We start from the raw sequence: 26,915 nt of genomic DNA on the forward strand, positions 1-26,915 counted from the left end.
GCAATCAGCGTTATCAGAATTGTGCCTACAATAATTATATACGATCCCCAGGGCGTAGTGATAACCATACAGGTTTGACTTGCAGTGGGTTCTGGATTCGATCCCTGCCAAGAAAAAAATTTATATGATTAATTTGGTTTTCTTTGTTGGATCTCGATCTTTAAGTATTGGTCTTTGTCATGACACGATCTTGAACTAAATAAGTACTATTCCAGTAACACGGTTTTAAATAAAATATATTTGTATGGAACCTGTAGGTGGTACCAACTTATGTATTTTGTAAAGGTATAAAAAGTTTTCTGCGAGTGAATGTCAACATAACTGTTTGATCGTTAAAACATTGGAACGATGCTACATCAAACATTGGTAAATGCTGTGGAGTCAAACAAAGTGCCTATGTTGTGTTTACAGTAGTACTTAAATTACAAAACAAATATTTCTATGTGTGTATGTTTTTATTTGTAAAATTTATATAGAACCAAATAATATTTTATATTCTATTTTTATTATTTTGCCTCGATTGTATACAAAAAAGAAAAAAATTCTGAAGTTAGTTTTGCTATTCAATTATATCAGGCGTTTCATGCCGCGATTGGATAACAATGATACCGTTCGATTGCCTTAAACATTACATTATACGTCTAAAACCACGGTGACCTGTGTGGTGAAGCGGTTACCATACCAGTCAGACGCGCAAATAGTTCCGGGTTCGATCCCCGCATCATATAGTAGGTAACTTGTCCTGAAACATTATACACGCAATAATTTATCAAACGTTGTCACAAATATAATTTAGTTGCATAATTGATGTCCGTTGGCCGTACTTTTTGCACGTAGTAACTGCTTTTTGATCTTAAGAATCAGTCGAGAGGACCCGGGTTCGACTTCTAGCGGAACACCGCTTAGTGTGAATAAAATGTGTCTGATGTTCGTTCTACTCAAATTATGAGCTTTTGCGCGAGGCAGCAGTAAAAAGTACAAAAAGCATTTCTAATCCGCATACGACAGCTTATCATATATAATTAATTTTAAATCGGCGATTGTCACCTCGCTATGGCACTAATCCTACGGAAAATAGTTCTACGTACACGAAGTGACGGCGCATGAAAGTTTTATTTGTGGTGATTAGCTGTTACCCCAGCGACCGCCCATACCGAAGGCTGTATTTTGATCAGAACTCAGTCCATGTGGAGTTACGGGGCCGAAGACCGCGTACCTACAAATTATCATGACAAATATTCCTTAACGTACCATTTGTTCATTAACGATGAATATTAAATTAATTTGATTGATCGTTTCGGGTGTATCCTAATGATTTCGTGCCAATGAAAAAACTGTAACAGAGTTGCGTTGAAGTGTGAAAAGTTTTATCGCCATCGTTGCTGTACGGTTCAAAATCGTCATGACTCAAAGTAATTCATCCGCGAGTGATAAGCTCCACGGGCGCACTGTTAGCGAGGAGAAGCTTATGGTAATTCTTAATTTTTAAGTAGATTACAAGTCCACTTAAACTAAGTGGTCACTGCCACAAAGACTGGAACCAAATTAGGTAACGTGTAGGACTGTAGGTGTAGTAGATAATTATTTTAATTTATATAGTTCTTCAACACCACCCTCATCCCTATTGAACGCTGTCACGTTGTCTGAAATGTGGCGGCCAAAGATACAATCGCCCATTCTCGTTTCGTGGGTGGCGTAGGCGTATAAATAAAGGATAGATATAAACAAGAGGATTTTGTGTGAAGTACCTAATCGGTTTTATCGAGGATAAGAGTACCTATAGGTATATCCAGAGAATATATAAAAAACCTGACACTTTAAGGAATAAATTAACACCAAATAATTCATTATCATAGATATTTACTCTGACAAAGTACTTATTTCCTTAGATATATCGAAAAACAAAAATTTTGGAACAGCAAGCATGACTTTCAGCAATGGACTATGCACATGATTTTAATCAGATATGGCTTCATATATTTTAAATTCTCTCTTGTCACGTCATAGCACACACTGTAAGTTTTTTTTGTTGAGGGTCCCTTCAAAGGTACCCGGTGCCGTGGGAGTCACAAAGGATGAGATACGTGGGATTTTTACCCACTAAAAGTTTTAGTTTACTTCTGTAGCAGACTAGCAAAAGCTGCCATTTAGTATAAATAAGCAGTGAAAGTAATTTAATAATATCTAGGTCTTAAGGTAATAAATGCGATTTTTTAAATTTTGAATACCTGGCTTTACAATCTAGACATTTTATTGGAGTCATAAAATAACTGATTAAATTTAATGTTGCCTGTGGCTAATCTGGACAACATGGGATCGCGTAGCAATGGACATTTTATGTGTTTGAAGTAGAGACAGCAATCAAAATTCATATATATATATATATATATATATATATATATATATATATATATATATATATATTAACTAAGCTATCTAGATTCTAGGTGCTTCCTACAATTTACTGGCTTATTCTAGCATAGTAGTTCTTGCGAATCAGTGGGACGCTATGGATTCATATCCAAATGCTGACTGATAATTGAGGAGACCTTCTTACTCAACAGGAACGGTAATGTATCTGTAATCGGATTTAAGTGGAACCCTCGTTCTACATGGAGTTGATTACATATGTCAATTGGCGGTAGAAATTACTTAGAACAGAACGCCCGATTGTTACTTCAATCGTATTAAAAAAGCGTTATGCTGGTGGAATAGTATTCAAAGCTATTGTTTAATTGGTTTACGATCGAGTTATTTGACTAATGAACTATTGTGCAGTTTAGCATTACTTTATTTGTTTGCTTTTTCATGTATAAAATGTATGCAGGTAACGGTTCGTGTTCGGCCACACCGCCCAGACGAGGGTCCTCGCATCGTGCACGTGGTGAGCGACAAGGTGAAAAGCTTCATGTTATTTCTCAATTATGTAATGTTGTGTTACCAATTACGTACGTTATCATTTTTTTTTCGTAACTGTGCAGGTTTTTATTTTGGTAGAGTTTTACAGACTGATTGAATTGGGTGGAATAGTGTTGGAAATAATTATTATCGACGTGCGTGTATGTTTATGAAAAGTCGCATATGATAATATTCACATTTTTATTTATTTTTCAATCAGTTACTGGTGTCTGACTAAACTATAATTTTGCAGAAGTATATTGGTAGGTAGGTATAATACGATAATATGTCATACCTATTGCAATATTCTAATTTTAATATCCTTAGGTTTTTTTAACAACAACAAAACTTGTAAAGCTCACATAAATTTAGAAAAATACTTGAATTTTTAACAAAAATATTCTTATCGATAGATGTTAGTGCTGGAGGAAGAGGCTGATAGTCGACGAGACATTCTTCGACAACGCAGACTTAACGACAAACACTATTTCTACGACCGTGTATTCGGAGAAGGCACCACTCAGGTATATCATCTACTCATTTCCAACTCCTCTATTCTCAACTTTTATTATCTCTTTTCATTCTGATTGGAAGACGGTATTATGTATGTTTTGCAAACGACCCAAAAGACTGCTGAAAGCTTAACACGGAAGCACCTACGTATGAAATTTTGGTACTTCGGTCATTCATCAAATTTCCAACCGCATCCGATGTTGATAATTTTTGTAGATGGTTATATGGGCTCGGGCTCTCTGTAGCTCTTCAGCTCTATGTGGGATAGCAACGTGGACTGCTTGATTGTATAATGAATCCCGTGCCCAAGTTACGTAATTATAAGTATGTCAATACCCATTCAAACCAGGAGGAGGTATACGAGGCGGTGTGCGGTCCTCTAGTGGGCGATACGTTACGCGGAATCGCGGCTGCGGTGTTCGCGTATGGAGCGACGGGCGCCGGCAAGACCCACACCATGACCGGCCTCATGTCGCGCGCTCTCAACCACCTCTTCACCTCCATAGCCGCGAGCGACCGGCCGGAATCTTACGAAGTAAGTTGTCAAAGATTAAAATTGATATGTCTTAGAAGACTTACCTGTTATTTCAGTTTATTCAAGTCTTGCCTATCAAAGATTATTTGATATTAATAAAGAAAAGACAATGTCTAGTATAAAGAAAGATAGATTATGAATAACGGGGGTTATAGCATACGGCACGTATTGAATTGTAGAGTCGACTCTACAATTCAATAACATTACTTTTTGACTACATTGCAATATTTAACTACATGTCATGCATGAACTGGCTTCACGAGCTTGGTATCAAGAGTCGCCCATTTCCTATATTTCTGGGAGTTCTGTAAACTTACTAAACTACAGCTTACTAAATGTATTTAAATGTGAAATGGGTAAGTATGGCTATGATTACAAAACGACACTTGAAGAAGTAAAAACGCTTGTAAAAATAGAATGTTATTGTAGGAGTTATGGGAGCTGGGCGTCGAGGAAATAATTGCAGTCTATTTCGCGAACAAATTAAATTTTTATTTAAATTTAACACAAATTTTACACAAGTTTTAACAAAAATGAAATTAAAAAAAATAAATTGATGGGATAGGTCGAGTCACTTTCCGCGATGGAGGTGAACTGATTCCATGGTGGACGGCCACCTGTACGTGGGACGGCCACCCGCGCGTGGGACGGCCACCTGCGCGCCTCGTCAGCGTTGGCCGTTCCGCGAAGGCCCGATGCAGCGCAAGCACGATGCAGCGTGAGAACGGTGTAGGGCTGGCGCGATGCAGCCTTAACGTGTAGGGCTGTCGCTTACACGTAACTTCTCCCGCCCCAGCTGAGCAACTATTTGCCTACGTTTAGTGCAAATATTGCGGCCTTCTTGTCCTCTCGATTGAGGTCGGTGAGTGATGCTCACTTGAGGTTGCACACGGTTGAAGAGATATTTCAACATTCGATTTTGATATGTCTTCTGATTTTCTATTTCGCCGGTATCGCCTTATGTACGCAATAGCGAGAGCAATTGTACCCAGTAGGATTAACAGGTACAGAGGAAGAGTAGTATGGTAAGTACTCATCGAAGTGGCGTCGGTTACTTTTGGTGAAGTTTCCATTGATATTTGGTCTTCAATGACATGTAGTTTATTAAGATCTATTGCAGTTATGTTGAAATGAGCTTTTCGATTCCTTGAAGATGACAAGGCTAATAATTCAGAATTTGTGAATGTAAGTATTTCGAAATGCTGTCCACGGAGTTTATCGTTGACGTTGGTGATAGTGAATTCTGTTGTTCTGATGCTGCAGGTTCTCGGTATAGTAGCAAGGAAACTACCCTCGATGATTTGATGGCGTTCCTGTCCACATAGCGTTTGTACTTTCGTGGGGGTTTGAAAAGATAGTATATAGTGTTGATCGTCAAGCTCCAGTAGAGCCTCAGAAGTAGCTTCATCTCGTATTTGCACATCGATTTTTGGATGTAGCGAGCTGAGCAGGGTTCCCCGACGTCCGGATCTCGTTCAATGGTTCGGTTTCCCGTTTAATAGCGATAGTCCGAAACACGCACAAACCGGGAACTTTCGATTGCGCCAGTTATGGGTTCTGCGCCACTTATGGGTTCCTCGTTTAATTGCGATAGTCCGAAACACGCACAAACCGGGAACTTTCGACTGCGCCAGTTATGGGTTCTGCGCCACTTATGGGTTCCTCGTTTAATTGCGATAGTCCGAAACACGCACAAACCGGGAACTTTCGACTGCGCCAGTTATGGGAGCTGGGCGTCGAGGAAATAATTGCAGTCTATTTCGCGAACAAATTAATTTTTTATTTAAATTTAACACAAATTTTACACAAGTTTTAACAAAAATGAAATTAAAAAAAATAAATTGATGGGATAGGTCGAGTCACTTTCCGCGATGGAGGTGAACTGATTCCATGGTGGACGGCCACCTGTACGTGGGACGGCCACCCGCGCGTGGGACGGCCACCTGCGCGCCTCGTCAGCGTTGGCCGTTCCGCGAAGGCCCGATGCAGCGCAAGCACGATGCAGCGTGAGAACGGTGTAGGGCTGGCGCGATGCAGCCTTAACGTGTAGGGCTGTCGCTTACACGTAACTTAGGTTAAATATGCAATCGGTTGTGTTTGTTGATGTTCAGTGGGCGGGTCGTGTACTCTTTTGTTGTACATCACTACGTAGACCGTAGTGTGCCGATTATCAAGGTCTAATATGAGGTAGGAATAAAAGGCAGTTACATTTGTATCTGATAACTTTAATCGAGAACTTTTCCTAGGAAATATTACTTATGATTAGAGAGAAACATTACTTTAAAGAAGAAAAACATTACTTTTATTTTTATTTCATTTCTTCCAAAATTATAGGAAACAATCTGATCTCATATAAATAATTGAAACTATTTCATTTTTTGTAATCCCAAAACTACAGAAACACAGGAAGAAACTTGAGTTTTCATGAATTAACTACTCATCGTTGTTGCAACAGTAAATTGGTAGATATTTAACATAATATTATCATCTATGATGTGTAGGTAAAAGTATCATAGTAGACATAATTTAAATGAGTTCAAGCAATAAATCTTGGTGTAAGTTAATCGAATATTTTATATTATGTGCGAACCTTGAAAGAATTCATTGAGAAAGAGGTCATAACGTACAAAACCTGAATAGAAGTTAAATTAAATTGACCTAAAAAAATCAGAATGTTACTCAAAGTAACTAGTTTCGTAGAATAAATAGATAGGAGCTTAGTATTGCAGCGAATAATGTGCCTTCACTGTGAAATAATCATTATCAAAATGTATACTGCATTTCGTGCATTTACACTGCTCGTTAAAGCACAGTTTTCCTTTATAGCAGTGTTTCTCAAAGTGTCCCTGGGGGTTTACAAAATTTAAGATTTTGTTTTAAAAGATTTTTCATTAAGAAACGTTAATTACAGGATATTTGCAGATCGGTACCTTATTTTGCAATAAATAACCATTTTTTTATGGTTTTGATGTAGGTAATGTTAAAATACAAGCTAGAAGCAGCGGGAAGTAGGGGGTCACAAAATATTTTAAGTAAGTAGACGGTCGTGCTAGTAAGATTGAAAAACACTGCCTTACTGAAATGCCCCTAATTTATAAACGCTGTAGTACTTACCATTTGCATACGTATCTTGCTTTACTTGAGGTCAGTGTGAAATGCACACTAAATTAAATTATGTAAATGAATGTAATGCCTTCTCTGGACACGATTTTACGTCGTCTAATGAGTATATCGTGCGACATTCATTATGAAATTTATATTTAATTTGCGATTACGAATAGTTAAATACTTTTGTTAATATTTATTTAAGAAATTTCAGCTCGCACGAATATGTGTATTTATTAATTATAATCTATTAAAAACGTATCACGAAAAAATGTAGCCTAGCCTCGCAACTCCTTCACTCGTATTAATATCGCACATTAGGTAGTTTGGGTACCTGGCTGAACGTCAAAAAAACTTGTAATTAAAAAAATAATAAAAATAAACATTGTGCAATAATTGTGCAATAATACCTATATTGCACAATTTGCATTCGTATGACTTTGGGTTTGGGCCCCGTGACACATTTTGTGAAAGATAGGAAAGTAGACGTCTTGTGCTATTTTTATTTTTTACCAAGCTTAAATTTACAAATGTTTTTTAAGTTTTCAGTCTTATTTTATTTATTATTTTAAGTAATTTTGACTGGAATTTTAAATGGATTGAACGGGAATATTTTAATAATAAGTCAACGTGGATCATTACTAATTTACCACGACTATTACCATCCAACGAGGTCGTTCCACTCTGTGCCAACATGTCAAGTATGAAGAAAACCTAAACACATTCTATTGAACCCATGATTCATGTTACTGTCCCTACATTATAGGTAACATTACGATGTCGTCCCGTTAATAGCTCTTCAATATTTCCACTCCTTTGTTCTTTTAGAATACATAATAAAGTTCTGCAATTACGAGTATGTAGACAACTAGAGAATGAAACAATATAGGTATAAGATTCTAAGTCGCCTGATGAATTTGAAAAACAAACAATAAATTAGGTATCTTATAACAACATAATATATAAAACTACTAGTTTATATACACTCGTCACTACAATTAATTTATAGAAAAAATTTACTAAACTTACTAAAAATTAAAGTCCTAAATCACCCCCATAAATTAAAATCATCTACCATCTCAAATACTTTTGTAAAATTGGTGGATCTCGATTAGTATCAAGTGGTTTATATACTACTTTTATAGAAACTACAAGTAGTAAACGACCATGCAGTCTACGGGTCTACGTGGTCCCGTCATTGTCGATATGGGCATTTTTTATCAAAGTCAGACAGGATTGGAGTTTTGTCTAAGGTCTGCCACAGAATACAGTTACATACAGATGCATGGTCGTTGGAACGTCTCATATAAGCACGTCGTCTATACTTCAGATTTCAACCCAGAACACAGCAGCGCTACACTGCTGTTACATTATAAGTCAGAAATAGTGTAGATGGAATTGAACCACGAATGGTTCTGCCATCCAGTAGGTAAACCCCTCGAAAATTTATGGCTTTAATTACAATACCAAATAATAATAAATGGTGTATATGAAATTAAAGAATGTAAGGTAAAAGTTTTAGGAATGTCGGTTGGGTCAAGGTTCCTTTGAAAGTATTTCACGGTGACGACCTATTTAGTAGATTCCTAATTTGATATATCGGTGAACGATACGATGCATTTGTTCAAATTTGTAAGTAAGTTGTAAGTAAAATTATTGTAAGTAATGTGTAATAATATGTCTTATCTAGATGGAACGTTTCACACGTGGACACGATATTAAAATATCATCATTAAGCTACAAATAAAAAGTCAATAAGGGTTCTCTACTAATATAATTTTTCCGACTATTTGTTTAATTTTCGTTTAATTAAGAATAATAAATTATAGGTAATTGAGTTAAATGTTAAGTGTAAAATTAACAAAACAAATGTTTCTCAGAACGAAAATCCCAACTGGTATAAGATACACTGATTTTTGCGAGTCACCTGTTTCAAGTGGTATTCAAATCCATCTACATATTTTACATACTTACCTACATGGTTCGTTCTTAATTCTTAATTGTTTGAAGTATTTCCCGACCTCCACGTAAACGTATTTTCGATACCGTCACCGAGGTAATTCGTTTAATACCAGGAGTGATAAAAGCTAGAGTAATGCTTTTAATTCGTTTATATAATTTTCAAATGCATACCTATTATTTTTTCAGAATTCTTACTAGGTCTAGGAGACCTCAAGTAGGTGACATAGTAGTGAAGTGACATTGTCTAAGGTGGTAGAATGTGGATGAGGAGAGTCGATTATTTCAATCAACTGCGCGGCTCAAGCGAGGTTTATGTATTCTTAGATATAGTCTGATGCCAGGTGATAATGAAGATAATAACAACGTGGTATTTCGAATCACTTAAACAAATAAGTACTTTGCCTATCTACGGTAGCGGTTTCGGCGATTAAGAAGTGGGTGGCGCGCGCCACCCCAGTACAAGGTCATTACCTACGCGCGTTGTTCGCGTGATTGACACAGGTAGCTAGTGTAGGTACAGTCATTAGCTACCACGCTTAATGTAGCCTGTGTTAACACGTTCACGATTCCAGCTACAAGATGCCATTTTCCAATAAGTCTCGTATTGAACACTTGATCGCTTATCTGTCAAAATACACCATACGCTCTAGGTTTTAACAACATCGACTATTTCCTTTAACCTACTGTAGATACTACTTATGCTATTTTCCTTAAAATGGTATGTGTTTACTGTTTCAGACTGATAAGTAGTAATAGCGTGATATTTATGGTAGGAATAGCTAAGCAATATAAGCTAAGACCAAGTTTCTAAGTTTTTGAGGGAGAGTGAAGTTTTTCATTCAAATAATAGACATAGTACTCGGGAGATTTTCAGTAAAGTGCTTTAAGATAGTATAAATAAATAGTATAGCAATTTGTATATCACAATCATACTTACATTTTATTTATTTATATAGATTGACACGCGTGGCACGTGCTTGGCACGCGACTGCTTACACAAACATTGTTTTTTAAACGCCGTCAAGACCACTTTGTACAATAAGTAACCATTTCTTACATTAAGGTGATTTGCCGCCTTGAATATTAATAAAGTTTGATCAGAAATAGATAGTATTAGTATGTTCTTTTCGTAGCTCATTATCGGGGCCACCGGCGCCGCCTCAAGAGCACATATATTTTTACAATGCATCAATAACACCTCCATTGTTGAGCGATGTGTGTAGTAAATATTAAACAATTGCAACCCAAGTTACCTTGAAAGCAGTCAAATACGTTGACGTCACGAAGGCTAAATTGGAGAGTGTTTCGTTAAATATTCAGGGCGATTTTCCTGAGACGAAGTAAGAACGTACTCTATTAACATTTAGCCACACGAACATGTATTGTTAGCGCCTTCTATAATTCCTTACAGGATTTAAGAATTTAGTAATACATTTGTAACATATTATTGCTAATTCGGACTATATAACAGAAAAAACTATTAAGAGTTTTATTATCGTGCTATTATAATGCTTCTATTTTCATAAATTAACTTCAGTCCTGCTAAATTTACGTTTGGAATGAAACCCATACATTATAATTGTAGGTAATATTGATTTCTCACTAGCCTATGCCTGCGGCTTCTTTGGCCATATGAATTTAGAAGTAGATAGATAACAACTTTTTACCCAACTGCAAAGGTAATGTTTTTCATAGATTTTGTTGTATTGGTTTTGTCTGTACCCTTACCGTGAGTTTTAACGTTTTGACAAATATGATTGTCTTGGTATTTGTTTACGTATTTGCCCATATAATTTCCAATCAGTGCCCCTAGCAGATTGTGTCAGAACTTGGAAATTGTATGGGCCAATACGTAAACAAATACCAAAACAGTCATATTTGTCAAAACGTAAAAACTCATGGTAAGGGTGCTGGTCAGAGTTACAGACTCATTAAGCAATCGAAATTTTGTTTTTATAGTAATTTTCTAATGTACATTGACTCTACATTTTACTCTGAGTGGATATTTATTCTTTCTTTTCTTTTTATTTCGTTTGAGGTTTTAAATGTTCATGAAAAAATGATTGTTAACAATAACATTTCTATTATAGGAGAATATAATTAATAGTTAAGCAGGGATAATGTAATGATTCATTTTGTTATATTTATTTTTCTCCTTTTGTTTTTATTATCAATACGCCCATATATTGTGTTTTATTAACAGTAAGGTATCTTTCTGGCATCTAATTAGCTGATTTTTAGGAGGTGTAAGTTCATCCAATTGTATATTAACAAAATCCTTTCCATAATTGTTTATTAGACCGATGTTTCCATTTGGAAAGTTCATGAAACAGTTTCTGTGCGTGCAGAAATCACGGAAGTACCGATGTTGTTTAATGGGCATAACATGTTAGTATATAATAAACGATATTACAGAAAGGTAGAGGAAATAGCGATTATTTAAATTATAAAGATATGTTATATGTATCCGTATTTAATTCGATTATGTGATGAGGACTTAACTTATAAATTAATCTTATTACAGCACCTCGTATTTCTATTAAGTTATATTAAATAGGTATATAAAATAATTAAACCTAAAAAACATAACAATTTAGACTATAATTACCTACTTTCTAAGTATCATCAATTCGCCACAATGCAATCGGTAAACAAGTAAACAACAATCAGGTGTCTACAACAATCCTTCAACTATTTTAAAATTTTGTTGTCCAAAAGTATTCTAACAACGATAATAGCTCCTTTTACAGTAATTGACGTCTTAGCATAAAACAAGGCTTACTCTAGGCAATTTATTATCGACGAGTAGGTTCCTTAATATAGGCCATCCTGACATTTTGATCGCTAGTCTAGAATAATGTAAACATTAAAGACCGGGCATTTTTTAAAACATATTTTAACGTGGAATTTTGTTGGATTCCATTCTTTCAGTTCACTTTTGCTATTTTGAAGTTAGTGTGTACTGGATGTTTTCTCCTGCGGTGTATCTAAGGTACTAAGGGCGCCATCCGAGTCCCATTTTACCTGGCTAGTCTAATGATTTGTTTTGCGTCCAGTAATAAGGAGTTTATTCTGAGAGTTTATTGCTAAAATCTGGTAAATATTTTGATAAGTAAAGTTAACGAAAATATCAAATTTAATAGACATACCTATTTTATTTTTTAATTTTATGGTGCAATCAAATGTGTTTTTATTTTTTATGGGAAAAATATCTGGACTTACACTTATTTCCTAAAATACACATTTACGAGCACTGACCAATTGATCCCGTATATATTTTATAACGAACGAGAACGTGTGATTCGTATTTTTTCTATAGGTAAAAATCTAACTCATAAAATATGTTTTCACTCATAGAATAAAATCAAAGCACGCTATCAGGAGGTGCTAACAAAGCTGTTATTACCGCAACTCGCGTCAAGGTTGTTGTTTACTGTGAAAATTATTGTAATTATTTTATAATAAATTGCTGTAAATTTAAAAGTTGAAATGGGTCATTCATACTTCATTAATAAATGAATATTAATTTATTTTTATAATTGTATAATTTTGATTTTAAATATCAAAAGTCAAAACGCGCGTTGCAAAAAAATCAGCTGTTGAATTAGAACGAAGCCTATGTATATACTACACGAAATGTTTCGTCGTGTTATTTCCCCTATAATTACTCCGTTACATTACATTACATCTACATTACATTCCGTATATTATGTTTGATGCAGGTAAAAATGTCATATCTAGAGGTCTATAACGAAAACATTCGTGACCTCTTAAATCCCGGCGCAGGGCCTCTTGAGCTACGAGACGAAGGAGGCAACGGAGCTCCAGTAGTCGCTGGCTTAAGTGAGGTATGAAAAAAATCAAGTAATTATTATCTGAGAATAAAGACTGTAGATATTATGGACCATTTAATTCTGAAAGAAACCCCCTGTCCAGCAATGATAGAGTATTGGTTCAATCAATAATAACTTTGATTGATTTCAAGCGTACCTCAATGACAGCATGTAGTTACAGACCACTAAATTTTATTAATGATGTCTAACCTTATATACTTATCAATAAATCGTCTATCAAATCTAAAAAGATTTTCAAATCCGACTGGTACTTATAGAGATAAGCGTGTTCAAATAAAGCTTTATAATATATAAGTAGAGATAACATATTATGTATGTGCAGGTGCGCGCGGCGGACGCTGCGCACGTGACGGAGCTGCTGGCGCGGGGCGAGCGCGCGCGCACGGCCGAGCCCACGCACGCCAATCTGCACTCCTCCAGAGGACACGCGCTGCTTAGGTGCGCTTTTCATAATAATGCTATTCTATACAGTTACAGCCATGTTATAGCGCGACCATGTGATTTCCTATGTCGTTGGACACGCAAATACTAGAAGGTTTAATAAACAGTATAACATGGTAAATTTTTCAAATAAGCCTTCAGGGTCAAATCCGAAACTATAATGATTAGCGAAAAATGCTGAAAGGAGTTACGAGGCCGATTTTGATAAAAACTAAAACTGCATTATTAGTTTTTAAAATATCTTTTTCCGTAGCCGGGAATCGACGAGTTCATTTTGAAAAAAATTACACCCTCTATAAAATATTATTCCACTATCTAATAGTGTCGCTTATAAGGATTAAATTCTGGGAAGTAATGTTATGTGACAAATGAATATTAACAATTTTTAATATTAACAATAAGTCTAGTGTTACTTTGTAAGCGTATACAAATGATAAATAACATGATAAAAAAATAGAATGAATAAAATTTCACATGAATAATATTGTGCAACGACGGAAATTCCCTAGTAACTTAAGATACTAGGATTATTATTAGGATTAACTTGGGAAATTTTATTTAAGAAAAAGAATTAGGGCTCCATGCATAAAAATGAAACCCTACGAAATTTTTCACTTTGACGGTGAGACTGTGAGACACAGCTCGTATTAAATAAAAGTAAATTATGTTCTTAAGTGCTCTGTCTTCCACTCTAGCTGCTGATGTACTTAAAATTTGACTTTCGCTACATTATATTTTTGTACACCCCTGACCGGGATATCTATAATTTCATATTTCTTTCGTGCAACAGGTAAATGGTTGCCTGGAAGAAATGGCTGGAAGATTTCTTAATGAATAGGCCGCCAATTGTACCTTAGATTACGTTAAAATTTTGTATTTGTTACTTAAATTTGGTGTACAAATTGAGTTTTGTGTTGTAAATAATAAATACAATGCCAGTGTGTCGGTGAGCGCGGCGGTGTCTGGCGGCACGCAGCGCGGCCGGCTGTTCCTGATCGACCTGGCGGGCTCGGAGCGCGCCGGCCCGCGCGCACGACGCCTCGAGGGCGCGCACATCAACCGCTCGCTGCTCGCGCTCGGGAACTGCATCATGGCGCTCTCGGGAGGAGCTAGGTTGGCGTTGACATATTTTACTTACTATACTTTTGATTTTTAGTTCTGTTTCGGCTATATGAAAAAATAATATAGGTTTAATATTGTGTGTTTATTTTTCCTTTTGTAAGTTTCAGCAATATAAAAAAATACTATTTATATGATTTATTTTGTATTTACTGGGACATAGAGGCTGGATATAGGGATGTATTTGCTGGGAGAAAATAATTCCCTAGAAAATTTACCTTAAGCAAAATTAAGGTTCTTTTTAAAATAGTGAACACAATAGATAGAGGTGCTACATCTTACACCGCATCAGACCTACAATCAAATGAACGCAAAAACTGCAACTACAATGAAAATGAGTTAAACGGAAGTATCACAAAACGTGAAAGCTCGCGGTTCCATCGATATTTGATACATATACACAATATCGAAGACAATATTCTACAATACAGGTACGTGAACTACCGCGACTCGAAGCTGACGCGGCTGTTGCGCGAGGTGCTGGGCGGGCGCTGCCGCACCGCCATGGTGGCGCACGTGGCGGCCGGCGCCGCGCACCGCGACACCACGCGCTCCACGCTGCACTACGCGCAACGCGCCGCCGCCATCACCAACCGGGTATCTACTATATACCACATATACCACTACTTCATCGACAATAATGACATATACAACAACACCAATGGTGACAATAACAACAACAACAACTACTACTACTACCGTTACTACTTCTCAAATATACATAACAACACAGTACCCTTACCATGAATTTTTACGTTTTGACAAATATGTCTGTTTTGGTATTTGTTTACGTATTGGCCCATACAATTTCCAAGTTCTGAAACAATCCGCTAGAGGCGCTGTTTGGAAATTGTATGTATATATATTTGTCAAAACGTAAAAACTCATGGTAAGAGTACAGATACAATTACGCGCACATAAGGAACATACACTAACACAATTTTTATAAGCTGCTACGTAAAACATGTACGTAATGCTGAAATATTAAAATGATATTTATTTAAATCTAAAATTTATAGAAAACTCAGATATCCAGATACAAACAATATTAAACGACAATGTAGAAGTGCTAATTAAGAAATAGGAATTGAATTATTAAGAATAATATGAAGATATGTGCATTGTGCACCATTCTCCTCTACACAAGTCTGCTACACAAGGACGTACAGAGCCGGATTAACCTTAAGGCAGAGTAGGCAACTGCCTAGGGGCCCAGGATCAATAGGGGCCCACTGCAGTCCGCAAAAAAAAAAGTTTTATGGATCGAAAATGATAATCAACAATACTATTCTTTTTTTTTCAACGCATGTAACACTTTATACATACAGAACCATCTAGTATCAAATATTAGAACCAGTGTTGCCAACCCCAGTGAATAGAAAAGCAGCAATCTTAAAAAGCAGTAGAAAACAGTATAATTACACTTTCAAAACATTAAATCTACTGTCTCAAAAACCTTTCAATTGGGACATAGAATTAGTTATATAGATGTATAGTTAATGAAACTACTGCAGCACTACCATTAGTAGTAGTACTAGTACTTCTTTAATTCAAAATTTTTTATAAAGTACATTATTGAAAAAAAAACAATTATATAATTATATATTTTTTTAAATAGGTACTCAAAGTTACAAACATTATTTGTTAAAAATAGGTAATCAAAATTGCAAACATTATTTATTAAAAATAGGTACTCAAAATTACCGTGAGTAACCTGTTTATATAACTTTCCTGGAAAGAACTGGTTTAAACTTTAACCTAATCGAAAAACCAAGACGAAAAACTATCGATATTCAATAGACAACTATTTCTTTTACACTTAAGAAAGTATAAATGTAGCTATCCTTTTCATTGTGTGAACGGTGCCGCGTAAGAAAACGGGAATTCCCCGCCAGAGCGCGCGTCGAGTCTATAAAATTCGGATACACCCATAAACTATCAAAAAAACAGTAGAAAATCGTACTAAAACAGAAAACAGTGTTGTCATGTTAAAAACAGTAAATCTACTGTTAAAACAGTAGGGTTGGCAACACTGATTAGAACTAATATAATCCTTCGGAACGCAACTGGACTTCATTCGCGTTTGGGGAATCCCCGATTCGTTGGGTGCGTTCGGTAAGCTTCCGTAGCGCGATAATAATTTGTAGCGTAATAATTCCGAAGCTTTCGAAATACATTAATTACAATATGTGAGTTTTGTGATTTTAAGGTAAATTTAAAAAAGTTTTAGTGTGCCCCGTGTTTGAAGACTTACGATTTTCACATACACCAAAAGTTTTTAAAAAATTCGAAACGCAGCGAGTAGGCGGACTGTTTATGTCGTTTTACTTTGGGGAAATCCCCGATTCGTAGGACGCTATCAGGAGCGTTTATCGACAGTGAATTGAAAAACACTTTGTGCTTTGTGTTTACTCTGAATAGAAGTAGAGTATTAGTTCATTTTATGAACACTGTCTTGAAAACTTAACGAGAGAATAAATCTTGATTATAAAACAGAATTAAATAAGGTAAGTTTAATAATTATTTGTGACATTATAATTTGACCAATTATAGGTACGAAGATTTTTATTTTTCTGTATATTTGACCATTTCTTTGTTTTCATTTACATTTTTCTTTCAAGAAACAAAATGTCCGATGAGCCCGTGAAAAAAAAGCATTTGAGTGGTGCAGAAAAACGTAAAAAGCGGCTAGACCAACAAAATAAGCGTGATGAGGTATTAAAGAAGACGCAAAACCTTTTCCAACTTGGATTTGTTCGACAACCACTCGAAAATCAACCTTTTCCGAGTACGTCTGCTGCTGATCAAACCGGGAGTTCGGAGGCGGACTCCGGAGATATTCTTAGCGAGTGTTCTGAACAGGCTAACGAGTATCAAGAAACAGCTACTTTAGCAGGTGCCCAGGCAAGTGAGGCTGAGAACGACGTCCAACCACCACAACAAAACGTAGCCTATCAAGTTGTAGAATACCAGAACGACATTGGCTTGTGGCAAAATATTACCAAAGAAATACAAGATTATTGGTGTATCAGAGATTTTAACGAATGTCAACACTTTGACTGTGGTTTTTCTGCTTCAAGCCGTCAATACGAAGATAGCAAAATATTTTTTTCTCAGTCAATGTTTTTTCGTAAACATATAAGTGGTGGTAAAATGAAACGAGAGTGGCTCATGTATTCTCCATCGACTGGAAAAGTATACTGTTTACCATGTGTTCTTTTTGGTAGCGTTGAAAACCAATCACAGTTTAAAACAGGATTTTCTGATTGGAAAAACGCATGGCATAGAATTCAATCCCATGAGAATACAGGAACGCACCGAGAATGTGTACAGACCCTGATTAGTAGACGGCGTTGTCAAGGCCGAATTAACACTTCTATGGAAATTACATACAACAAAGAAAAAGAATATTGGTTCAATGTTTTACAAAGGGTGGTGTCAGTCATAAAATTTTTAGCATCCCGAGGACTAGCATTTCGTGGCAATGAAATTCTTGGTTCCCAGCATAATGGCAATTATTTGGGTATTTTAGAATTACTCGCGGAGTATGATCCCTTCCTTAGTTCTCATTTGGCCAAGTATGGTAATTTCGGAAAAGGAAGACAATCGTATTTGTCTTCTACGATTTGCGAGGAACTTATTGAAATATTGGGGAGCAAGGTTTTAAAACATATTATAGATGAAATTATAATGGCAAAATATTTTTCACTAAGCGTCGACTCAACGCCTGATATATCCCATACAGATCAGTTGACTGTAGTTCTGAGATACGTTGCATCAAATGGAGAAGTCGCAGAACGTTTTCTTATGTTTATTCCTATTGCAAGTCACAAAGGGGAAGAACTAGCTACTACAGTTTTAAATTTTTTATATCAAAATAACATTGATATAAAAAATGCAAGAGGTCAGTCTTACGACAATGCAGCAAATATGTCTGGCTGTTACAATGGTCTACAGGCGCATATTAAAAAAATAAATCCCCTCGCACACTACGTCCCATGTGCAGCGCACTCGTTGAATTTGGTTGGAGTACGTGCTGCGGAGAGCTGCGTTGGAGCAATCTCATTCTTCGGATTCGTACAAGAATTGTACAACTTTTTTTCGGCATCAACTCATCGCTGGGCAATTATGCTCCAGAGTCTCGAAACACAAGATGAAACTAAACAATCGTCTTCTTTAGTTCCAAAAAAAGTGTCTGACACAAGGTGGTGTGCACGAGCCGATGCGACCAAGGCCCTGTCAAAAGGTTATAAGAGTTTTCAGAAAGCTCTGCGGTCTATTGTTGACGATAAGACGCAGACACCGCAAGTGATTCACGAGGCCAAATGTTTATTAAAGGATTCTGAAAAAAAAGAAAATGCCATTATGTCAGTATTCTGGGCTGCAATACTAGATCGAATCAATGGTGTTAGTATTTCGCTACAAAAAGCAACCATTGAACTTCGAACGGCCGTTGATCTTTTAAAATCGCTTTTAGATTTTTTGCTTTCGCAACGAGATTTATTTGACGACTACGAGTTAAAGGCATCTGAGATAAGTGGTACTAATTACGGTGATGAAAATCAGCGCGTACGCAGAAGGAAAAGGCATCATGATGACGGGCCTGCAGAAGAAGCTGTACTCAGGGGAAGAGGGAAGTTGAAAATCGAAACTTATTTACCTGTACTGGACATGCTGCATTCAGAATTGACACGACGACTAGAAAGCTATCAGGAAATTAATTCTCTATTTGGATTTTTAACAGATTTCATAATAAAGTAGGACGATCAAATCAAAGAGGCTTGTACAAAATTTTGTGAGCATTATTCCGAGGACATTGAGCATGAATTTATAAACGAGATGGTGCAGTTCAAGTACTTCGTCTTACAATTGGAGGATGCCGGGAAAGATAACATTGTAGCTGCTGAAGAGTCGTATAAATTGATCCTTAATAATATGGTTCAATCAACTTTCCCAAATGTTATGATAGCATTGCAAATTTATAGAAGTTTGATGATAACAAACGCGACAGGAGAACGACATTTTTCAAAATTGAAATTATTTAAAAATTCTCTTCGAGCAACAATGTCTCAACATCGCTTAAACTCATTGTCGATAATGGCAATTGAAAATGATGTATTGGAAAAGGTCCACATTGAAGAAATCGTAAAAGATTTTATATCTAAAAAAGTTAGAAAAGTCCATATTTAAATTAACAGAAGGTACTGAAATTACTCTTTTATAACGTTTGATTAAATATATATTTTAAATTAATAATAACTGAGTCGCGTTTAATTATTCATGTATACATAGAAAACACCTAGACTTAGGGAATCAAACGTACGCGTACTCTACGCGTGAGCTGCGCGGGTGACTCTGTACTAACACGCAGCCAACCCGCGTTGAGCACGCATAGAGCCTGCGTATGTCTGAACCCGCCCTTAGGACGTCATCGATGCCTATATCGGTAATTGTATCAGGAATGTTTGTAGAAGGCAAAAAAATTAATCACATGATTTAGTCAGTCAGAGTAGGTAAAGAAGAGGGGCCCGAAAATTGTATTGCCTACAGGCCCATACAGGGTTAATCCGGCTCTGAGGACGTAGCATGTGATCACTTTCGTAGCGGGAACTACAAGGCTGCGGCTACGATGCTACCCTTTCGTAGCGAGGACGCCAAATTTTACATTCGCTTCGTAGTATCTAGCACGCTGTAGTATACGTAGCAATGGACTGCTCCACCAAACTCCATCTATATCCACTGAGCAAAAAACCAATGTATTGAACCGTGTGAAAATTACAAGAAAAGTTTTGTTACATCTAATAGGGCAGCGTGTGGTTACCAATTACACAACAATAAGAACTTTGTAGAGGATTCAGGATATCCTAAAATTCTACATAAAGCATAGGGGAAAATCCATATATTTTTTATTTATATCCATCTTTACAGGTGGAACGGGAACTAGTACAAACTCCTATGCATTTGTCACAATATCGCACAGTAATAAGCGAACTTCGGGAAGAGATAGCCCGGCTAAAAACCAAAATGAAAGATGAACGATCAAGGTACATACTTTTTAATTTATTTAAGTAATATCGTTCTGATTTCAATGCGACTATACTTATCTTCTATTATATACTAAATTATTTGTAAATGACCTCTATATTTACTAACTCTGTATTTACTTGTGTTTATCCCAATACTAATAAAAATATGTTTTAAATTAGACCACAAGAAGATCTGCATAATAGGATTGAGGAACCAGTGACTAAAGAAGAATCAGAAGAAAGCGCAGCTCACTTAAAATCTCTTCGTGAAGCAATCGTGTCGACTTTCAAACAACAGATGAGGTTGCGGCGAAGGCTTATGGAGTTGGACAGCCACTTGCTCGGTCTTGCACTGGACGCGGAAAGGCAACACGCGGCAATATCGCACTGGGAAGCTCGGTTCAACCGACTTTACAAACCAATCGGATCTACGACCTCCAGGCTTAGCACGCAACAAAGTTATAGGTATATGTTAATAGTGATACACTATTATAATTAAAAGAATTACATTTAACATTTTGAAGTTATACTTCTTTTGTCACATTTGGGAAAAATATTGTAATGTTTTATTTAATATGCGCGCGCACACTGACATCTAAAATCGACACCACAAAGCTGTACACAACACTAAGTACTTACATATACTTACATTCTTGAAGTGTTAAGTTAATGAGGCACTTTATACAAAAGTTATATGACTCACACGACGGACGGTGAGTTGTTTAATATTGGCAGTGTAGACTGTGGGTGTTGTTGATTTTTCTTTTGATTTTATATGTTTTTTTCTATATAATGGAAGCACCAGTACGCGCAATAAAATTTTGGCGTTATTTTTGTACTCGGATAACTTCTTAACTGCATATATAAGTGCGCACACACGTAACTTTGAAACGTATACATTTGCATAAAAATATTCTTACCTCATCATGGTGTCATATGTTGTGATGTGTGAGTATAGAGGTGGCACGGGCACCACCAGCCTGGGCAGCGAGCGTGCGGAGGCGGAGGTGGCGGTGGAGCAGGCGTGGGCGGAGCTGGCTGCCGTGGAGCGCGAGCAGGAGGCCGCGCGCACCGAGCGTGAGCGCGTCGAGCGCCAGCTCGAGCAGGTGCGCTTGCGGGGCGCGCAGCTCGAACAGGTGAGGATGTGCTGTTAGAATACATGTTGCAGGTGTTGACGTCGCGCACGATATTGAAACTGTTCTATATTCCTTTCGTTTTCGTTTCGAAGATTTGTATGAGCCTTACTACCCCTCTGATTTCAGAAGATGTGCTTTGAACGTTTTATTACCTTTGTATCCTTTATTAACTGTCCATTTCGATATAGGTGTATGAAATTTTTAAAGCGTCGGACTTTGGATTTTACTGTCGAAAGTCTGGTGCATAAACAAGAGGATAGTAGTGATAGACTTGTAGTTTAAAAATCAAGTACTCGGTTCGAACCTCACGCACGCGTAATTAATTTTCGGATGCTTCGAACTATGCGAACAGCATTTGAAATATTTTAATTACTTATTAAGTCACTGCTTTTTGCAATAAACAAAACTCGGAAATCTGCTACTACTCTACTCTGTCACTCTATTTTTCTATGTAAATCGTCTCATATCAAATCGTTTCTGCATACCATTGTCCACTCAGGAGTTGCCAGCGCACATCAGCAGCGGCCCGGAGCGCGAGGTGCTGGCGCTGGTGTGCCGCGTGCACGAGCTGGAGGCGGACAAGCTGGCGCTGCAGGGCGAGCGGGCGGCGCGCGCGCACGAGCTGCGCCGCCGCGACCTCGCGCTGCAGCGCCGCGACGCGCAGCGACGGCTGACTGACGAGATCATCACTAGGCAGCGACGCGCGCTTGAGGGTACGCTCTCAAAGTCTTCTTATAAAAGTATTGCAGTGACTCATCGTCAAGATCATCACCAGGCAGCGGTGCCCATTCGAAGGTACTCTCTCAAAGTCTTCTTATAAAAGTATTGCAGGGACTCATTGTCGAGATCATTGCCAGGCAACGACGCGCGCTTGAAGGTACGCTCACAAAGTTTTCTAATAAAAGTAATGGCGTGGCTCCTCATCGAGATCATTGCCAGGCAGCGGCGCGCGCTCGAAGGTATGCTCCCAGACTCTTTATAAAAATACTGCAACGTCTCTTCCTCGATATCATTGCCAGCACCGTACGCTCGAAGATTTGTTTTGATTTTCTTTATCAACGAGTACAACAGAGCCTCAGAGATCATTATCAGGTAGAAACGCGTGGTCGAAGGTATGATCTCTAAGTTTCTTTATCACAAAGTGCAGCGACGTTTGTTCGACGCGATCATTATCAGAAAACGGCGCGCGCTCGAAAGTCTTCTTTTAACCTTTGTGTATTAAAAAATGCAACGTTGCCGCACTGAAAAAATAATAACTTCAGGCAACAGTGCGTGTTTAAAGATCTATTTCATCTCTATATCTATTCTTTATTCAAAAATTTCAGCGCATAGCGCTGCCTCTTGCACGAGATCATCATGAACCTATGACCTACGCTCTTAAGTCCGCTTGAAACTCTCTTTACAACAAAAACTCCTCTGCCATAGCGTCAGGTTTAAACTTAAACTTTAGTTATTTTTTTATACTTTTAACTCCTTATAATATGATAGAATTTGTTGTTGAAGCTACACTTATAATTGTTTAGTCATTAAAATTATTATGTGTATCTTAATATTCGCAGAAATGGGCATAGGTATTCAACCGGATTTGGCTCAGTTATATGAGTTGTATCAACAAGAGATCCATGCTTCCACGTACACGGAGAGTAATGACATTTACACTCCATATCGCCTACCACCAATCTCTTCGAGGTATGTATTATTTGTATTTAATTATATGATTTGGCTTGGTAATTAGTTATCTAAACACACACAAAGTAAATATTACACATGAAATAGACTTAGGTAATAAAATAAGGCCTTATTTATACAAATTTAAGAAAGAAGTAAAATAAATGGAAGTGATTTTATCATTTCAAAACAAATGCCCAACGAAACTTGTGACTTACAAAAAAAAATCTTCGAATAGTAACATTAACTTTTACTACTAAGAATACTTATTTAACATACGTTCGGTACTTTTGGGACATATTTTTTATACAAACAAAACAATACTTAAAATACTTCAAAAAGTAAAATAGTTTCTTTTTTATAATATCAGAGTAGCAGACGATAATGCGATCCACCTGATGGTATGTGGCTACTGCCGCCCAGGGACATCTGTGATCAAGCCCAGATAGAATTAGATTCCTATTTGAGGTCAACCAGATGCGCCGCTACCCCTTAGGACTAAGCTGGAATATCTTAGCAAAGTGTGTCTCTCTAACTACACCCTTCAAACCAGAACACAGCAGCGCTTAATATTGCCTTTGTTAAGCAGAAATAGAGGTGGCGGTGGTCGTACGGGAGTCGAACCACAAAGGTTTCTACCACCTTCAAAAACATCACCATCAAAACCTGTAAGTACCGTATGTATGAAACATACGGTACTTTCATACAAGCTTTAGAGATTGGTGTGTTTTGAAGGTGGTAGAACCGTTTGTGGTTCGACTCCGGCGGCACCACCGTCACACCTATTTCTACCGAATAACAGCAGTTTTAGGCGCTGCTGTGTTCCGGTTTGAAGGGTGTGATAAGGGAGACAGACTTTTCCGAGGCGTTCCAGCTTAGTCCTCAGAGGTAGCGGCGTATCTGTGGCCGACCTCAGGTAGGAATATCTAATCCTATCTGGGGTTGATTACAGATGTCCATGGGCGGCAGTAGCCACTTACCATCAGGTGGACTGCATGCTCGTATGCTACTCTTATATTATAAAAAAGTAACATCTTCTATGTTCTTATGTCAGTATGTCGGAGCTGACGTGGTCGGAGAGCTCGAGCGGGTCGGGGCGCGGCTCCAGCTCGGGCTCGGGCGGCACGCAGCCCGCGCGCCTGCCGCGCCTGGCGCCCACGCCGCGCCCGCGCACCAGATACAGGCATGATATTACTTACTTTTTTCACTGTGCTTATTGACGATTTTTATGTCTGCAGCAAGTACTGTTACGGGGGGATTTTTATTATTTTCTTTTTCAACATGAACTTTTGTGAAAATATCTAGAAATATTCACTCTTCTTAAAAATTTTAAGTAGTTTTGAATTTGCCCATTCATGCAAATTTTAGACGTTTTAAATTCCTGAAATCGTTTTCACCCATCTCATTGAATTATGTACTTGTCATAAATTTTAAACCTTCCTAATCAAGAAAAAACATAGAATAAATAACTTATTGAAATACGCAATACTATTATATTTTACTTTAGTACTTATATATTTTACAGCCACTCGAGCGCTACCACCCTAAAGCGGTACGCGAGTGACGACAGCCTGGTGGTGGCGGCGCCGCGCCGCACCGACGACGCGCCGTGACCACTCGTTAACTACTAGTGTTGTGTCCATTTGTCTATCGTCCCAGATTATTATATTGTGGAATACCCACCAGCATGTAAACATGTCTGTGGTACCTTTGCGGTAACTCGGGATTATACGCAGAAAGTATTTCCAGAATTATAAGGATGTGAGCCTACGCGGTGAATACGGTAAGGTTAGGTCAGAACAACGGCTTTATGGCTGGTACAGGGCGAATAATGTGGAGTGAGTAAAATAATTCCATTGTTTAAATAGTAAATATCGTAATTTGGTTGAAATGTGCTGTGAAACCTATTACAAATAAGCTATATTCACAACAAAGCTAGTTTTAAACAGCATGCTATAGCTGCTATCTATCTATAGTCACTTACATCTATGATTGTACCAATTTGTGGACCACATCGATGTCTAGACTAATTATTACTCTGAGAATTCCAATATTGATAACTTTTAAAGTTGAATATTTAATGTGGTTGTTGCTGTGGTTGATGTTGAGTTGTTCAAATAAAATAAATGTACACCTAGTACCTACTTATTAGGTAAAAAGTTTTGAATCATGAAATGAAATCTGTGAAAGAAAAATTTTGTTAACATCTGTCGATGTAGAAAAGTGTTAATGTGTAAATATAAGGATAAAGGCAATATAAGGACTTATATTATGGTAACTTAAGTTTTTACCATCAGTCTAGCAATGTTGTTGTTGACATTAATATTACTTGTGTGAATAAATTATTTCTACCGATTTTCAATCACTCATTACAATTGAAATTTAAACCAAAATTAATGCTTTATTTCATGGTTCCAAATAACTTTCTTGCTTCCTAATTTTATTAATAATCATAAAACTAAACTTATCGGAATTTTTCGCAGTTTCTATGACTTTGTAAAGCTTCCTTTTGTACCCTGAAGTTCAAAAATACTTAAAGAATATCTTCCATTATCTAAATGTGCTTTAGCAGAAACCTTTCTATTCAAGTACTTTGTCAGTTTGTCTCTTTTAATATAAAAAAATATTTTTATGTTTGGATGTAGCTGTTTATTGGAAGTTTGACATCACAGACCAATTTTTGCCTTATAATAGTGTATGCTGTGTTCTTGTTTGTAAAGTAAATTAGTGACTTTTTGGCTGTGTGTTTTATTTTCGTGTAACGTTCTTTTGCTGTGTTAATAATGATCTCAAGTACCTATTTTGTTGAGTATCTTAATATGTGTTTATAAAATAGCGAAAATTGCTTATGCATAATTTAAGTAATAAATAAAATTATATGAAAGTTAAAAGACATTTCCTTTTTATTTATCTCCTGATTTTAAATAGTTGCATTGAGTAGATATTTAGGGGAAGGATCGTTAACTTAAAATACCGGTACTCTTTCATATGTCATTTTTCTTATGAAATATAAAAAAATAATGTATCACATCGCATTCGCAGAATTTATTGCAATCAGAGAGTAATTTTTTTTTTCGTGACATCTACGACTATAGTATTGTACATTATCATTGAATGTTAGTTTTCATGGACTATAGTTTCTTGTCGATGGCTTACAACCAGGTTACCAGTTTTAAACAAAAGAATGGCGCCGCGGCTCTTAACCCACCACTACCCTCTTTTTTCTCAGTTTTTCATTTCAGCTTCAATAATATAAAAAAATTCTTAAACCGGTCTTTAATTTTATAAAGGTGGTTCCTATCAAATAAAATCATTGCTTAATTCTATATTTTTATTTATCTAAAGGAACGCTGTTCATTCTCTACATGTTTATAACATTTTAAGTTAAATAGCTTATTCAATAAAAAACTAAGAATAATATAAATACTTACTTATTTCGTATGTACACATCATGACTACAATTTGATTTTCTACAATATATTATCTACTTACACAACTTAAGTACTTTTTAATTAAGGAAATTACCTACTTAAGTATGACGTAGCACCGGTAAAAATACTATAAATACTCACAAATGTTCACATTTGCTTTATATGTAACGTACTAAAGGCACTTATTAACATTGATTTAATGTTATCAATGATTGAATAGATTTTTT

At 36.7% G+C, this 26,915-nt stretch overlaps 1 protein-coding gene across 1 annotated transcript; it reads left to right on the top strand.

Moving 5' to 3' along the window:
* The first annotated feature begins 1,136 nt into the window (after positions 1–1,136).
* Positions 1,137–26,148, top strand: Kif19A (Kinesin family member 19A). The gene is made up of 15 exons (XM_073075903.1): positions 1,137–1,471; positions 2,828–2,896; positions 3,312–3,422; positions 3,761–3,946; positions 12,736–12,861; positions 13,190–13,305; positions 14,248–14,421; positions 14,859–15,024; positions 20,356–20,471; positions 20,634–20,918; positions 21,412–21,589; positions 22,089–22,302; positions 23,149–23,278; positions 24,312–24,440; positions 24,783–26,148. The coding sequence occupies exons 1-15, from the start codon at positions 1,403–1,405 to the stop codon at positions 24,868–24,870; spliced, it is 2,157 nt and encodes a 718-aa protein (XP_072932004.1). The 5' UTR covers positions 1,137–1,402; the 3' UTR covers positions 24,871–26,148.
* Positions 26,149–26,915: the final 767 nt, after the last annotated feature.

This window comes from Epargyreus clarus, unplaced genomic scaffold (assembly GCF_041222505.1).
Source record: "Epargyreus clarus isolate Ecla_fem2 unplaced genomic scaffold, WU_Ecla_fem_2.2 ptg000008l, whole genome shotgun sequence".
Classification (NCBI taxonomy): domain Eukaryota; kingdom Metazoa; phylum Arthropoda; class Insecta; order Lepidoptera; family Hesperiidae; genus Epargyreus; species Epargyreus clarus.

Coding starts and splice junctions, on each gene's coding strand:
- Kif19A (XM_073075903.1), top strand. CDS start 1,403: ATGACTCAAAGTAATTCATCCGCGAGTGATAAGCTCCACGGGCGCACT. Junction 2,897..3,311: donor TGCACGTGGTGAGCGACAAG/GTGAAAAGCTTC, acceptor TCTTATCGATAG/ATGTTAGTGCTGGAGGAAGA. Junction 3,947..12,735: donor ACCGGCCGGAATCTTACGAA/GTAAGTTGTCAA, acceptor TGTTTGATGCAG/GTAAAAATGTCATATCTAGA.